At 36.1% G+C, this 18021-nt stretch overlaps 2 protein-coding genes across 2 annotated transcripts; both read left to right on the forward strand.

Moving 5' to 3' along the window:
* The first annotated feature begins 65 nt into the window (after positions 1 to 65).
* On the forward strand, positions 66 to 1444 carry LOC130962365 (putative disease resistance protein At3g14460). The gene is made up of 2 exons (XM_057888588.1): positions 66 to 983; positions 1146 to 1444. Exon 1 carries the CDS (start codon positions 66 to 68, stop codon positions 963 to 965), a length of 900 nt encoding a protein of 299 aa, XP_057744571.1. The 3' UTR covers positions 966 to 983; positions 1146 to 1444.
* On the forward strand, positions 1055 to 7916 carry LOC130962366 (putative disease resistance protein At3g14460). Its single transcript, XM_057888589.1, has 4 exons — positions 1055 to 1145; positions 1235 to 1356; positions 1451 to 1546; positions 4476 to 7916. Exons 1-4 carry the CDS (start codon positions 1055 to 1057, stop codon positions 7914 to 7916), a joined length of 3750 nt encoding a protein of 1249 aa, XP_057744572.1.
* The last annotated feature ends 10105 nt before the right edge of the window (positions 7917 to 18021 follow it).

Consider the following 18021-nt stretch of genomic DNA (forward strand, 5'->3'; position numbering starts at 1 on the left):
TGTCAGATGTTTCGAAAGTTCGAAAACTATGTATAAATAAAGATCGTAGAGGACAATCTGAAACGATGTATCTTGATGAGGATACTTTAAAAATTAAGGGATGTGAGTCGGTGATAGATTCTGTATTTAAGGCAATCGGCATTCACCAATTGCAATTCCCGGAGAAGCAACAACACAAGTATGATTTGGTAGAGCTACAAATAGGGAAGAACTGTGGTTCGCTTACCGTATTGCCGTTGGATGCCTTTCCCAATCTCAAGAATCTCGGGATACATAGGTCTGGTAATCTGGAATCAATTTCAATGTCAGAGCCACCACATGCTTCTCTTCAACATCTCTCCATCTGTGAATGTCCCGAATTTGTGTCATTTCCAGCACAAGGACTGGCTGCACCCGACTTGACTGATCTCGAAGTTTTCAGGTGCTCAAAGTTGGTGGCATTGCCACGTGGCATGAATACTCTCCTCCCCAATTTACAGTTTCTCAACATACAAGATTGCCCAAAGATTTCCAGGTTTCCAGAGTGTGGTTTGCCGCCTAACTTGAAACAGCTTACTGTCGGGAGACAATGGAGGGATCTATTGCCGACGGGCAACTTGGATGCCCTCACTCATCTCACCATTATTGATGATTGTGGGTGTCAAAGCATGATAAAGTCATTCCCAGAGGTGGGTTCGCTGCCTCACCTTCCCTCCCTTACCACTCTCAACATATGCAGGTTCTATAATCTGGAGACATTGGAGTGCAACGAGCTTCTCCGCCTCACCTCCCTTCAACAATTAATAATTCAACAATGTTGGAGGCTGGGGAATATGGAAGGAGAAAAGCTGCCTCCCTCTATCTTGCTACTCAAAATTGAATACTGTGATTTGCTGGGCGAACACTGCAAGAATAAGCATCAACAGATTTGGCCCAAAATTTCTCACATCCCGACCATTGAAGTTGATGGCCAACAAATTTTCTGAATAGAGATTTCTGAGCAGGTAATTTCTCTAATCTTCATATTTAGAGAGGAAGATAAGAATTAATTACCGTGCAATCAAAATTGAAAGACATGGAATATCTTTTTATTGTGTATCCAGCATTTGAGAATTTCTTTACATGCATTGATGAATCAAATTTACTGTTTCTAACATCTTCTGCAGGTAGCATATACTGAGGTACAAGTTCCCAGATGGTTGAGATTTCAGCATATAATCTTATACGGAATCAGAAGAGGTGATTTCTATTTTAGCTTCGGGTCGGAGAATATGGAAGGAGAAAAGCTGCCTTCCTCTCTGTTACTACTTCAAATTCAAGACTGTCCTTTGCTCGGAGAATCCTGCAAGAAGAGTTGCAGCTAAACTCCGCATGAAGGTAAATATGAACTTGATGGATCTATAGCTATTGAATTTGAAATTGCTCTATCTCTTAGCATTTCTTTTAGTACCAACTCAAATATATTTTCCAGGGGCCTGAAGAGATAGATGAATCTGTTTTCTTTATAGATTCAACCATGAAAATGTGCATTAGGCAGCTTCTATGGCCATTGCAACTTGGTGAGCATGTAAGTACTTTTGTAAAATTTACCATTTGTAGTATTATTATTTTGATGTCAAATCTTTTAAAGCTGAATTTGTCTCTTTCAGTTCTGTTTTTGAAGCTATAAAGGAAGGCAACAATGTTACACATCATTGTGTATTATCAAGCAGGTTCTGTTCGTTTTATGTTTGAGGCACAAGCAAACACTTTTTGGAGTGTCTCTCTACATTCCCATTAGTATATTAACCTGATGAAGAGAATAATCGGATGGTCAAAGCTTTTCTTGATTAACTGGAGATTCTTCACTCATAGTTATTCAATTTGGAGTAGCGATTGCGATCTGATCTCTCTAGCAGAACTACCAGAAAATTCGTAGACTGCAGCTGCTTTTCCGGTGAAGTTTTGCACTTGTGTTTCGTTGGTTTCATTTTGTTGATGTGTTTGTGTCCTTGTACAAAGAGTTGTGCACGTATGCTTATTAGTGCTTGTAAGTTTTGAGACATCTATGTAGCTTTGATATGGATAATACCGAAGCTTTTTACCTTCATGTGGGTTTTTTTGATCTCTCACGTTTGAGAGGTTTTTTCCCACGTTAAACTTTGGTGTTCTATTTTTCTGCCTTCTCTTCAGTATTGCCATATATAGGTGCCTATATTATGTTTCGGTGCTTCCATATTATGCCTTTCACTGGTCTATTTCCCTTCCCCCTATTCCTAGAGTGAAAAATAATTTTACCATGTTACTGTAAAATACGATTAAGTATATTGCCCATGAATCATAAATATATATGATTCTCACAAGATTAGAAGATTATAAAAATTATATTAAGATAGATGCTAAATTCGAGAATATTGATTAGCAACGCCGTTTATATTTAGAACTGAAAATAATGCATCAACAATTAATTTGTCTAAAATGTTTGCATAAGTGTATACAAGAACTTATCTCGCAGCATATACACAATTTTCCTGGAATAAGTGAAAGTGAAGAATCATTCTCTTCCAAAAGGAAATTCAGTTTGTACTTCATGGCATTGTGAGCAGTTAGAATACTTTAAACAATAGTTGATCCAAGAATGACAAAAATTTTCTCTTAAAAAAAGTTATGTAAAAAATATTAGGTTTTCCCTCCATAAATCATGGTAGAGAGGGGACATTGAGTTATTGGTAAGGATTAAGGATACTAACTTACGATACAAAGGGCTTATTAGGATAAGTTTATTACTTATGCTTGATATTCAACAAAAATGACAAAGCAAGCAAGAAAAATCAAATAGAAGACATAAACGGATGAGTTAGTCTTCAGGAGTTCCAGAATGATTAAAAAAATGTCAACATTCAAAGGAGCTAGTCAAATACTCCCTCCAGCTAAAAATAATTATCTTGTCAACTAAATGTTGAATAAGGCAGCAAGAGACAGAAAAAGCCAAAAAGGTGTGTCCCAAGAAAACAGCTTCTAACTATTCCATTGAACTTGTCAAATATCTTTGTTTTGACAAAGCTATCTTTGTTGTTACTATTACCAACCCAATTTTATGTCAGGCCCCAACTTACATTGACATTTATGGATACACATTTTTTGGCCTTTTTGTGGCTTCAGGATCAACATATTTGAGAGAAACCAACTAATCATGCATGTTTAAGAGCCTTTGAAGATGGCTGGATCAACTACTTCCTCAAATTTTCTATTCCTAAAATATCTTATGAGAAAGTTGAAACCTTCTCAACTTGCAATTTTCTTACTTCTTTCATGGAATTAAAAGCAATTATGAGTACCAAACAAACTAGCATTAACCATCAATTGCCAAGATTTTAAGCACTTATAAATAACCCCCTTCACCATAAAGTCATTCCATTGCATGCGTTATTTACTTTTATTAAAAATCATATATATATATATAAAGAAAGAAAAACTTTGCAACTAAATACATAACTCTGCTTGATAAGTACTAGTAATAGTTCAAATACCATAACAAATTAACTAATAGTATTTGATGCATTTGAGAGATACTAGTATAGTAGTACTATTGAACCTGTTCCTATAACAATTGAAACTTTTCACAAGATGCAATTATGTTGCATCCGTCAAATAAAGTAGTGTGAGCCAGCTGGGAGGACTTAAAGTGATTGTCTTATCTACTAATTTGTACTACAAACTAAGAAAAACTTACAAGGTATGGATTAAAATTGTTGCATAACACTGATTCATAATTCAGAAGAGTGGAGTGTCATGATTCATTAGAAACAAAAAAAGTATAATACAAAGACCAAAGCAATTTTACTCAGACAAAGGTGCTAGAGAACAAAGTAGACCTTAATCATATTGAGAAAGTGAGCATTGCTAATTATCAACATCATTACTTTACCATGACCCACCACAAATGGCTCATTATGATAATGATAAGGTGATATGGCTTGTGCTTTTCAAAATTTTGGAAATAAAAGGCAACAACAGTTAAGATTAAAGGCAAAACTGAAAAATACGTTGCATGACACTTCCATATTGCAAAATAACAATCACACACATAAAATTAGTAAAGAGCCAGCAAGGCAATCCCACTAACGATACCAACTTTTTATGAGGCCCCTCAGATCCCTGTTTAGTCAATTATTGTCTTTGTCTTGTTGCTAACAAATTATTGAGAACTACTTCTTCACTATAAGCTTTGATACACCAATACACAGTTCGGTTACAAAGCCTGCAAGCATTGCATTTTTCACTCTTCTCCTTCATATCTTAAATTTCTGATCACTTGATGAGATCATATCATGGCTGGTGCACTTGTTGGTGGAGCTTTCCTCTCTGGCTTCATTAATGTCGTCTTTGACAGGTTCCTTACAACTGATGCTGTCAACTTGGTCTTGGGCAAGAAACTTGGCCCTGACTTGGTTCAAAGGCTGAAGACTGCTCTGTTGGGTGCTGAAGCTCTTGTTGCTGATGCTGAGATGAAGTAGTTCGGTAATCCATCTGTGAGGAAGTGGCTCGATAGTCTCCGGGATGCTGTTTACTGTGCTGATGACTTGCTGGATGCTGTCCTCCTCAAAGCCACCACTCAAAAGAATGCAAGTTCTTCCTGGTCCCTTAGCTTCTTCATCAACCGTGATAGGGATGAAATGGTAGACAAGATGGAAGGGATGGTTAGAAGAGTTGAGGATCTTGGAAAACAAAAAGATTTCCTTGGTCTTGAAAAGATTCCCACTGGTAGCTCATCATGGAGGACTCCAACCAGTTCCCTTGTGAGAGGCAATGTGTATGGCAGGGAGGATGACAAGAAGGCCTTAGTCAAGATGCTGAAGGACAACAGTGAGCATCAGTTGTCTGTGATCTCTATTGTTGGCATAGGTGGGGTTGGTAAAACAACTTTGGCTCAGTGGCTTTACAACAACGGGGATTTAATGAAAGGATTTGATCTGAAAGCATGGGTTTGCATCTCGGAGAACTTTGATATCGTTGAGACTACAAAGAATGTTATAAAGGAGATCTCTCCAGATACTCAAGGTCTTGAGCATTTTAATTCACTTCACCGTGCTTTGAAAGAAAAATTGTCGAATAAGAAGTTCTTTATTGTTCTGGATGATGTTTGGAGTGATGATGGTGACAAATGGAGTAATTTTATGATCCCTTTCCAACAAAATGGTAATAAGGGAAGTATTGTTCTTCTGACTACTCGGGAGGAAAATGTTGCTTCCGCAGTTCAAAATTGTCAGCCTTATTTTCTCAGGAAGTTGTCGGAGGACTATTGTTGGTCAGTGTTTGCAGATAATGCATCTTTTCCACAGTCAAATGGGAGAGCAGCACTTGAAGAAATAGGTAGAAAGATTGTCAAGAAGTGTGACGGCTTGCCATTAGCTGCAGAAACACTTGGTCGCTTGTTACGTACAAAGCATGATGTTGAGGAATGGAACAAGATACTAATGAGTCATATTTGGGGATTTTCGGTGGAGAAGAGTAAGATTATTCCAGCGTTACTGATAAGTTACTTCCATCTTCCTCCATATTTGAAGCGTTGTTTTGTTTATTGTGCTTTATTTCCCAAGGATTATAAATTTGTGAAAGAGAAATTAATCCTTTTGTGGATGACAGAAGATCTTTTACCACCACCAAAGAGAGGAGAGAGTTTAGAAGAAGTTGGTTGTGAGTGTTTTGATGAACTAACTTCCAGATTATTTTTCACGAAGACTGAAGACTTTGGTGATTATTTTGTGATGCATGATCTTTTGCATGACTTAGCAATATTCCTTGCTGGAGATTTCTATTGCAACTCAGAAGAACTTGGTAAAGAGGAGATAAAGATTCAGACTCGGCATTTGTGTGTAGATTTAAGTCGTCATAGCTCAAAACTTTATAATTCTATTTCTAAAGTGGAATCTTTGAGAACATTATTATTGTTGGACGATTTCTCATCTCCCAACTCCAACACTGAAGCGGCAACATGTGAGATATTATCAAAGTGTAAATACTTGAGAGTTTTATCCTTTGATAAACATGATGTGGTGCCTAATTCAATAGGAGAATTGATCCATCTGCGCTACTTGGATCTCTCTTGGACTGGTATTAAGACATTGCCAGAGTCTTTCTGCAACTTGTGTAATTTGCAAATATTGAAGTTGCGTCATTGTTACAAACTAACTACGCTGCCTAGTGGTTTGCATAATCTTGTGAGTTTGCGGCATCTTGACATTAGAGAAACTTCTTTGGAAGAAATGCCCGGAAAAATGAGCAAATTGAATCAATTGCACGTTTTAAGTTACTTTGTAGTTGGCAAGCACGAAGACAATGGAATCCAGGAGTTTGGAGGGCTGGTAAATCTTCACGGATCCGTTGAGATTAAGAAGTTGGAGAATATTGTTGATATGAAAGAAGCAAACAGGGCAAAGATAATGGATATGAAGCACATTGATGAATTATGTTTGGAATGGTCTTCAGGTGATGATCTGGTTTCAAGTACACAAACAGAAAGAGACATGCTCGATAACTTGCAACCGCAGAATGGGTTGAAAGAGTTGACAATCAAGGGATACAAGGGTACAATATTTCCAGATTGGTTGGGGAACTGTTCCTACCAAAACATGACACGTGTATCTCTAAAGTCATGCAAGAATTGCTGCATGCTGCCCTCACTTGGACAGCTGCCATCTCTTAAGTCCCTGAGCATTGGAGGATTCGATCAGCTGAGGAGCATTGGCGAGGAGTTTTACAAGAATGAAGGAGATCATCATTCTTCGCATATTGCACCGTTTCCCTCACTGGAGACTTTGGTATTTGATAACATGGCATGTTGGGAGGTGTGGCACGTATCTGAGTCAGAAACATTTCCTCATCTTAGGAAGCTCGAAATGACAAATTGTCGAATGTTGAAGGAAGAGATGCTTAATCAGGTATTCTTCAGAATCGTTTCTTCTTTGTCGGATGTTTCAAAAGTTCGCAAACTACATATAGACAACAACTTCATAGAACGGCACATTTTTCTTGATGGGGATACTTTAACAATTGGGGGAAGTGAATCTCTGATGGAGTCTGCATTGAAAGCAATGATGAGCATCAACCATCTACGTTGCCTCCAACAAATACACATCGAAGGGTGTAGAAAACTAGAATTCCCCCAGCTACAGCAGCAGAAGTATGATTTGGTAGAGCTACAAATAGTAGACAGCTGTGATTCACTGACCTCCTTGTCATTGGATGTCTTTCCCAATCTCAAGAATTTGGAGATAGAAGGGTTTATGAATCTGGAATCAGTGTCATTGTCAGAGGCACCACACGCTGCTCTTCAAAGTGTCACCATCTTTGACTGCCCTGAATTAGTGTCATTTGCAGCAGAAGGACTGGCTGCACCCAACTTGACTCATCTCAGCGTCACATGGTGCTCAAAGTTGGAGGCATTACCACGTGACATGAATAGTCGACTCCTAGATTTACAGTCTCTCGAGATATATGGCTGCCCAAACATTTGCAGGTTGCCAGAGGGTGGTTTGCCGCCTAACTTGAAATCACTTGATGTGGGATTTTGCGAGAAACAAATGAAGAATCTATCATGGATGGCCAACTTGGACTCCCTTACTCATCTTACCATTGAAGGTCATTACTGCGACAACATAAATTCATACCCAGAGGTGGGTTCGCTGCCTCACCTTCCCTCCCTTACCACTCTGCATCTCTTCGACTTTGATAATCTGGAGACATTGGAATGCAACGAGCTTCTCCGCCTCACCTCCCTTCAACAGTTGCACATTGAGTACTGTTCAAAGCTGGAGAATATGGAAGGAGAAAAGCTGCCTCCCTCTCTCTTGCTAATCAAAATTGAAGGGTGTCGTTTGCTGGGAGGATTATGCAAGAATAAGCATCAACAAATTTGGCCTAAAATTTCCCACATCCCTGACATTAGAGTCGTCTAAACAGAGATTTCTGAGCAGGTAATTCTCTATTCTTCATGATTCACACATGCTACCACAATTAAATTCACACATGCACAAGTCATACTTATTAACACATATTTTTCAATAAAATTGCATCTACATAGGAACATAAGAATTAATTACCATGAAATAAAAATTGAAAGACAATTAATATCTTTTTCCGTGTATCCAGCCTTAAGAATTTCTTTAGATATATTAAACAATTGGATGAATCAAATTTACTGTTTTTACCATCCTCTGCAGGTAGCTTCTACTGAGGTACAAGTGCCCAGATGGCTAATATTTCAAAGAACATAATCTTATATAAAACAAACCATACTTACATTACCTTCATTCAATCAAAAGAACTGATTTCTGTTCCAGCTTCAGGTAGGTATAGTTATTCTATTCCTCTCTGCAATTTACTTCAGGTTGGAGAATATGGCAGGAGAAAAGCTTCCTTTTTCGGTTACTATTTCAAATTCAACACTGTCCTTTGCCCAGCAAACGCTACAAGAAGAAGAGTTGCAGCTAAACTCTTTATGAAGGTAACATAAACTTGATGGATCTAGAGGTATTGATCTTTGAAGCTGCTCTATCTCATATCATTTCTTATGAAGACCAACTCAAATAGATTTTCCAGGGGCATCAAGAAATAGATAACTGCTATGGTTGAGGATCTACTTTCTTTCTGGATTCAACCATTAAAATGTGCATTAGGCAGCTTCTGTGGCAATTGCAACTTGGTGAGCATGTAAGTACTTTTGTAAAATTTTGAATTGCGGTATTATTATTTTGTGTCAATCTTTTCTCAAGCTAAATTTGTCCCTTTCGGTTCTGTTTTTGAAGCTAAAAAGGAATAATACATCATTGGGTATTCATCAAGCAGGTTATGATCATTTTCCTTTGTTTGAGGCCCAAGCAAACACTTTTTGGAGAGTCCCTCTACATCCCAATTAGTGTATTAACCTGAACAAATGAATGATTGGATGGTCAAATCTTTTCTGGTTTATCTGGACATTCTTCACTCGTAGTCCTTCAACTTTTAGGTGTGATTGCGATCCAAGCTCTTTAGCCAAAAAGTTTGTAAACAACGGCCATCTATTGTATCATTGGTTTCCCATTTAGTTTGTGTTTATGTTCTTGTACAAGAGTTCTGCAATACTGCATGTATGCTTATTAGGGCTTTGGGACTTGTTTCTAGCTTTGATTTGGAAAATAGTGAAAATTTTTGCTTGTGGATTTTTTTATCTCTCAGACTCAGAGGTTTTTTCCCATGTTAAACTTTGGTATTGTATTTTTCTGCCTTCTCTTCAATATTTTGCTGCTATCGACTGTTGCCAGAGTGTGCCTCCTATATTCATTATGTTTGGGTGCTTCTGTGTTATGCCTTTGACAGGTTTAATTTATTCCCACCAATCTTAGAGTGAATGATCATTTTACAATGTTAAGTATCTTGCTTAGGAAAATTATATTGAGGTGCATTGTATATAACTAGCAGCTTAATGTTTCCAAATTCAAAATGTGCACACAAGAAGGGGACAAGCTTTATTTCTAGCTAGAATGAATATACCCTATAACTTTCTTTCGTTTTATCTGCTTTCTCTATCTCCTTTCTCTTTTCTTTAAAAGAAAAAAACAAAGAATCAAAGAGAACTAAAAGCAATTCAATTCGACATAAAGCATAGGATCATTTTTGTTACTTATGCTTGATATGTAATAAAAATGACAAAGCAAGAAAGGAAGACCAAAATAGGAGAAATAAAGGGATAAGAGTTAGTGTTTGAAGTTCCACAACTGATTTTAAAAATGTCAATATTCAACAGAGCTAGTCAAATACTCTCTCTAGCTAGAAAATATTATCTTGTTAATTTAACAACAACTAGAATCGCGCGGACGGTAAATTAACGATAGTATATAATAAATATTAGAAATTGTTATGTTTTGTAGAATTAAATTAAATGTGTAAACTAAAGTTAAATTTGAAAGGTGTTTTATTTAAAATAATTTGTAATACAAAATATTTAGATGTTAGAATTGTACAAAGTAACATTTTTACTTGGTGGTTTGACTTTTGTATTTTCTTTTGTTGATGGATTTAGTCTTCTTATGTAGTGCTTGTCCTCTTTTTTCTTTATTAGTTGTTGTTAGAGTTGTTGATTTCTTCTTTCTGTGGTAGATTCTTGTGAAGACATGTTCTTTATGAATTGTTGAGTTATATGCACTTTCTATTGTGTTGTTTGTTCTATCTTTGTAGGTATGTTCTTCTTCCGAAGATGTGTCTTTAATTTGTATAAATTTCTTTCTCCTTAATCTCTTGATGGGTATGTGATCTTCGTCTGATGATATTAGTATTGGCGAAGTTGGTTCCTATAATCAATGAATAATTTAAATTAGAAATAAAAATGATGTCTTGAATAAGTAAATTTTTTCTGGAGTATTACTTGTTTTATTTGTTGTAATGGGTGTTGAGGTTCAGTATTTTTGGTTGGAACAAATGTCTTGGTAACAGTGTATTGTTGACAATCTTTTTTGAGATTAAAATCATTTACTTTGACTTCAAATATAAGTGTAAGGTTGCACAAATTTTTCAATTGGGGTGGTGTTTCAATGTCATTACTTTTCTGGAGTGTCATTAGATTTGAAGTAGTTATTCCCAACACTTTTTTTTCTTCGCCATCAAATAGTACAAAAATTGTTGTAGCATTTTGATCTGAAATAAGTATTGGGTTAGTAACTAATAATTTGATAGATGAGATTATGAAAAGTATATAGGGTTACCTTATTGTTGGATATTGTAGTGTTTGATTACATGTGCCACAAATGTAGTTGTCTCATTTTCATCTAATATAATCATTTCTAAGCAAAGAGGCTCATCTTCCTTTGTGGTTATTAATGTTTTTCATAGACGAACTACGCAAACTTTGATAAACCAATTGTCTGTTTTTTTAGTAATATTGTCCAAAGAATGATGCTTCGTTGAATAAGTTTGAGATGTTGTGTAGTTCGAAAATAAATTTCTTGGAATAAATGCCCAAAATGGTCCTTGAATTTCAAATCGCTATTCAATTTAGTTCTCGACTTTTTAAAATGATCAATTAAATCCCTGGAATTCGAAAAAGTACATCTCCGTTAGTCCCTTGCAGAAGTGCCGTCTAAACGTTGATGATGTGGCATTCTAGTTGTATGCTGATGTGTACCAAATTTGAATTTAATTCAAATTGGTACTTGAAATTGCTTAATAATATCCAAATTAGTCCATTTTCAATTATAAAACCCTAATCCCCAAATTATTGTCTTCTCTTATTCGATCTCTTTGCTGTCTTCTTCTCTTCTTCGTCCTCTCCGCTATCTTCCAGTTCATATTCATCCTGAACTACAACATCAGTACACTTACCTAAAAACTATTTGAACTACAAGTTAATGCGGTTGGATTAATTTTAAGTTCAACACAGATTTAAATTATATGTATCCTTGTAGGTTCGTCCATTAAGCTAAAATATATTTTCCACTTTTAAGAAGGCAACCATTATCATCATCTTCAAGGTCTTAACATCACTTTTTAAATTTGTCATTTTTCAATTGAACTCATGCAAAATTTTTTGTGAAATAGGTGTTGCACAAACTAGTTCTTCACCTCCATCAACCCAACAAAAAAAAATTACAATAGATTCCATACTACAAAGTAAAAAACGCAGGTGAATCCAAACTCAAAGTGAAACTATCTTAACATTGAGCCATAACCTTACTTCATAATTTGGACAACCATAAAATAGTCTACCAGAATTTTCTGTCGTCGTTGAGTACTTCATCACCATCCGAAGTTTGCAATTACAAAAAACGGCGTTCTTACCTCCCATGTTGCACAATCTTTTTCCGCCATAAGGTCTCCCTATAGAGTTGTTCCTACTTGAGCTACTTTGGCTTCTCTCCCCACCACCCATTATCACTCATGCAGACAAGAAAACAAGATGAACTGGAAGATAGTGGAGAGGTCGAAGAAGAGAAGAAGATAGCGAAGAGGACGAAGAAGAGAAGAAGACAGCAGAGAGATCGAAGAAGAGAAGACAATAATTTAGAGATTCGGATTTTATAATTGAAAATGGACTAATTTGGATATTATTAAGTAATTTCAGGTACCAATTTGAATTAAATTCAAGTTTGGTACACATCAACATACAGTTGGAATGCCACATCATCAACGTTTAGACGACACTTCTGTAAGGGACTAACGGAGATGCAGTTTTTCAAATTTCAGGAATTTAATTGGTCATTTTAAAAAGTCGAGGACTAAATTGAATAACGATTTGAAATTTAAGGACCATTTTGAGCATTTACTCAAATTTCTTGTGCTAAATTTGATGTTATTTGAAGGAATAGTGATAAGAGACTTATATAAGAGGGTCAAAAAATATGAAATTTGAATATTTGTAACGTAAAATTTATTATGATTAATAATATTATTATGACATTTGTAATATAGATGTTTATTACATTTAATGAATTATTTATAAAAATTAATTATTGGGGTTATAAACTTATTGTATTGTTTATAACGGTAAAATATAATAAATATAGGGATAGGTATTCAATGTCTTTGTAGGTTAATTTTTAATTATCGGTGTTTTTTATTTTTTTATAGTTTATTTTTTTGCTGATTTGGAAATAATAGATGAGTTGGCAAAATTTGAGTGGTCGATTCTAAAATTTTGCCAAGTAAGCGATGTTGCTGACATGGTATTAGTAGGAGAAGAAACATGTCTTAAAAGTAATATGGATAAACTTATGTATCTACTTTTATATATTAAGAATAGATACTAAAAAATTACTAAACACACACGAGAAGTGATTTTTTGCTGTATTGATAGAATTACTCTGCTTAGTATGTCAAAAAATTATTAGTATAAGTTGATAAAAATAATTGAAAAAAAAAATCAATGCCACATGATCATTCTCAAATGGGATATATTTTTGGACATAATGATAACAATAATAATAGTAATAATAAATATGAGAAAAAATACTTATTCTTGGATGCAGGAACAACTTTATTTTAGAGATGCAAGGCAATTATGTCAATCACCAGAGTGAAAAGCTGTATAGGACTAAAGAAGAGTGGTTTAGACATTAAATTAGAACTAACTAACGACGTTGAATTAGGCAGCAAGAGACAAAGAAAAAGACATCCATGATCAAGTATTCCTAATCAAATAAATGATAGTATAATCAAACCTTTTCTTATTTAAGTGGAGATTCTTCGGTCATAGTTCTTCAATTTGGAGGTGTAGTTGTGATCTTAGCTCTCAAGTAGAACTGCCACAAAATCTGTAAACGAGTATCACTGATTTCATTTTGTTGATGCGCCTATGTCCTTGTACAATGCAAGAGTCATGTATGTATGCTTCTTAGTGCTTGTAAGTTTTGAGACTTCTTTGTAGCTTTGATTTGAATACTTATTCTTAGGCTGAAAAACAAATTTTGTATTATACTATAAAATACTGGTTAAGTATCTTGCCTATGAACCGTGAAGGCATGAATATATTAGAATCTAACAAGAAGATATCTCTATAGGCAAACATTATAGTTGTTGATTCAATAGAAGTGAAGAATCACACACTATTAATCACTCAATTCATTAGGAAACCATGTGTTATTATTATTTTTTACCACAAGTACAAGAACCAGTTTGCAGCAGTGTTAAAAGAGATCATTACGAATTTTGCTACAAATGTTTTACTGCACAACAGCATCGACAGATTAAAATGTTCATCACAAGTACAAGGAATAGGAAATTTGGCCCAAAATTTCTCACATCCCCACCATTCATTCTGGACGAGACTTGTTTCGCACTGCAATACTTGTCTCAAGGTAATATGCATTATTTTCTTTCATTCGTGGTGATTGCTATTATAATCCTGCCTAAGAAAAATACTTACTTGGTGATTGCTCACAAATCTCTCTTGCATTATGCACATGGGCATCAAGTCTTTAATGTGTTGTGAATTGTGATTGTTTAGCACTTCATGTCTTATTGATCGTTACTTGGTTCTCTTCATCAAACAAAGCGGTAATAAAGCTTATTGCATTGCTGGAGAAAAAAAAAATAAATTAAAAAAAGACTTACGACACAGTTAAAGCGCTGTCACAGCAAGCAAACTGGAATTCTTCAAGCATTATGTCCAATGCATGTAGTTGTGATGTGAGAGACAAGGGCCTGATGCAACCATGCTTCAAGACTCAAACCGGTAATTTATTCCCTATGTACTCTACATCATTTGCATTTTAATGAAAAAGTTATTTACTTATTTAATTTTTTTTGCTGTCATAGAACATCACATAAAGTTTTGTTTAGTAGTACCATATTTCGAACCAAGACCATTGTTTTGTATAATACACCAAAGGTTTTGGAATCAAAAGCAAAATTAAGGAAAAAGTAAGAAAATTTAAAAATTCATTTCATCCTACAAAATGAGAACCTTTAATAGAAATTATATATAGGTATTGTAGACATGTCTGTATATTTATGAAAATCCTCAGTTTAATTTTTGGTCGATCAACCGGTAATGGTCTTTGACTTCCTCTCTGTTATTGTTTCGTTGGAAAAAAAAAACACTCGGTGAGAATATATGGTTGTAATAATGGTTGCTACCTTTTTTTTTTTTCCATGTTGATTCCTTGTTTTGAGAATATATATATTTTCATTTATTCCAATTTTTTGTTTACAATATTTTGTGAAGTAGAAAATGAAAAATAGTGCAAACAACAAAAATATTAATTGTGCTGAGCTGGACACAGTAACAAACTCACTAACTTTCTGGTTGCTGCACATATCTAATTGCACATGCTTCTCACTCTCACTGCTTCTATCACCAACATCTGTCTGTGGAGATTACCACTATGATCAAGGATCTGCTTTCAATATATGCAGCTGTGTTCATGAACCATTGGAATGTGCATTGGGCAGCCTCTTTGGCAAATGAATGCTGGTGAACGTGTAAGTAACTGCAAACAATTTTCTCTCTCTTTTGACATTATGTCAGCCTCAATTTTCACTGCTACATTGTTATTTTAATGTCCAATTTCCTCAAACTGATTTTATCTCTTTGAAGATGACATGGTACAAAGGAAGATTGGTTGTGCTGTACTTCCATTTATTAAATTTTTCATATTCTTTTGTTAATCATACAGGTTCTGGTGATATAGGCATTTTTTAACATTTGAGCAGTTGAGCAAATAGAAAAAAATTTGAGCAGGTTTTTCCATCAGCAACTTGTCTTCATCAACTGAACATCGGATGGTAAAATCTTGTGATATTGAGCTGAAATTTAACCGGAGATTCTTCACTCACAGTTCTTCAATTTGGAGTGTCTTTTTCTATTAATTTAATCTTTTGGGTGACCAATTTCTTATGTAGAATAGTTGTGCATATGTGGTCAGTGCTTTCGAGTTCTGAAACTTCTCTATTCTGTTCCTTTGATTTGAATAATAACAAAACTTTCTTTATTTTTCTGCCTTCTCTTTAATATTTTGCTGCTATTATCTATTGCCATGGTGCGCCTATGTTATGCCTTGTGGAAAAAATAATTGTACAATGTTAACGCAAATTAAGCATCTTGCCTCTGGAGTCTGAACCAAAAATATCTATTCTTCATATATAAAAAAGTAGATACATAAGTTTACTCACATTACTTTTAAGCCATTTTTCTCCTCCTACTAACGCCATGTCAACAACATCGCTTACTTGACAAAATTTTAGAATCAACTACTCAGTTTTTGCCAAATTAACCATTATTTCCAAATCAGCAAAAAAAATAAAAGATCCAGTAATCAAATTTGTAACCTACAAAGACATTGAATCCATATTCCTATATTTATTATATATCACCGTTATAAACAATACAATAAATTTATAGCTCCAATAATTAATTTATTAATTTTTATAAATAACTCATTAAATATATTAAAGATCCAATTTTAAGAGAGTGGGTCAAAGAAAAATATTAACATGTAATTTCATTTTAGATTATTTCAATTATGCTTATTAAAAATAACGTATTCAAAAAAAATTCTACATATTTTTGTTCTTTTTATTATAGATGTCGTTGGAAAACTACATACACTAGGAGAAGAAGAACAAGTAAATAGTACAGGAAAACCCAGAAAAATATAAAGAATGGAATTGATACTTAAAGAGTAAAAAAATATACAAGCAATTCATTTTTCATTTACATATATAGTTGTTCATACCCTGGCCCAATGATAAGGGCCCAGGTCCAATTAAAAGGCCTAATCCAGTAGATTAAGCCTTACTAAACGCCGACCTTCACACACGAAGTCGGTGTTCATCCCGATCTGCGCTAAAGAAGTCGGACATGAGATTAGCTGGCAGATAAACACTCATTTAAATGGGTAACCGCCCCTAAAATCTCTCTAACCGCTTCCTAAAGCCGTATCTTAACCTCCCCAAGATAATGGGGCAGTTACTATCCTAAAGATACGGCACTACACCAATGGTGGTTATTGGCTCACCACTATAAGTACACTGACACCTATCAGGTATCTCTAAGTCCAATACTCTCTAGGCCTGCTTACACCCTTGCTAACTTAGGCATCGGAGTGTCTTTGCAGGTACCACCCCCCATTCATCCAATCGAACAAGTCGGACGGAGCCTCCCGAGTTGCAGATCCATCCGGAGTCCTCCTCCTTCATACATTTGGGCCACCAAACGCCATCCATCTGTTTAATCTCCGGTTACCCACCGTAACATTGGCGCCGTTGCCGGGGACCCGAGAGATCATCCATCAATGGCGGATAGATCCCACGAAGAAGTCCATGCGGAAACAGATTCTGAAGAAGAAAATCTGGACGCAGGTAATGCGGACTTAACCCTCCACCAAGAGGTTAACGATCAGCTGAGGGAGGGCACCTCCGGGGTAAAAAACCCGAAGGCAAACCCCTCAGACGAGCGAGAATCGGAAAAAGGCGGACCATCCCACGTAACTGAGCTAATGGGGTTGGTCCACAGCCGCCTGGAGCAGTTAGAACAAGAGCGGGAGAAACAAAAAGAGACAGAGAAGTACTTAAAAGAGGAGATGGAACGGCGAAAAGAGTTAGAAAGAAAACTCTTACAGCTGGAATCCTCCCTCAAGAGTCACAACTCCCGCGACGAACAAGAAGACCAAATCCCGGGGGGAGAAGATCCTTTCAGTGAGGACATAATGAGGGCGAAAGTTCCGAGAAACTTTAAAAGCCCTGATATGGACCTCTACGATGGAACCACGGATCCAAAGCATCATCTCAGCAACTTTAAAAGTCGGATGTATCTAGCTGATGCCTCCGACGCTACGAGATGCAAGGCTTTCCCGACCACCTTATCGAAAGCAGCGATGAAGTGGTTCGATAGCCTTCCCCCGAGATCCATCACTAGTTTTGAGGACCTCTCAAGGAAGTTTTTGATGAGGTTCTCAATTCAGAAAGACAAGGTGAAACATGCACCGAGCCTCCTGGGAGTAAAACAGGAGGTCGGAGAATCTCTACGAGCCTATATGGAAAGATTCAATAAAGCATGTTTGGAGATCCAAGACCTGCCCACAGAGGCAGTCATAATGGGGCTAGTCAATGGGCTCAGAGAAGGTCCCTTCTCACAGTCCATATCTAAAAGGCACCCCGTTTCTCTAAGTGATGTACAAGAAAGGGCCGAAAAGTACATCAACATGGAAGAGAATGCAAAATTAAGAGACCTGAGTTGGCGACCTGGACCCCCTCCCTCATCTAAGGAGAGGGAAAGGAAAACCAAGAAGAAGGAGGAACTCGGTCTCGAGAGGCCCAGGAAATATCACTCTTATACTCCTCTAAAAACTTCTATAGTGGATGTATACAGAGAGATTTGCCACACTGAAAGGCTGCCACCCCCAAGACCTATTAAAAATAAAAAAGGGGAAAGTCGCAGCGATTATTGCGAGTACCATAAAATATATGGTCACTCCACCAACGACTGTTACAACCTCAAAAATGTGATAGAAAAGCTGGCTAGGGAAGGTCGGCTTGATAGATATCTCATGGAAAGGTCGGACACTCATGGAAAAAGAAAACGAGATGATATGG

This window comes from Arachis stenosperma, chromosome 2 (genome assembly GCF_014773155.1).
Source record: "Arachis stenosperma cultivar V10309 chromosome 2, arast.V10309.gnm1.PFL2, whole genome shotgun sequence".
In the NCBI taxonomy this organism is placed as follows: Eukaryota; Viridiplantae; Streptophyta; class Magnoliopsida; order Fabales; family Fabaceae; genus Arachis; species Arachis stenosperma.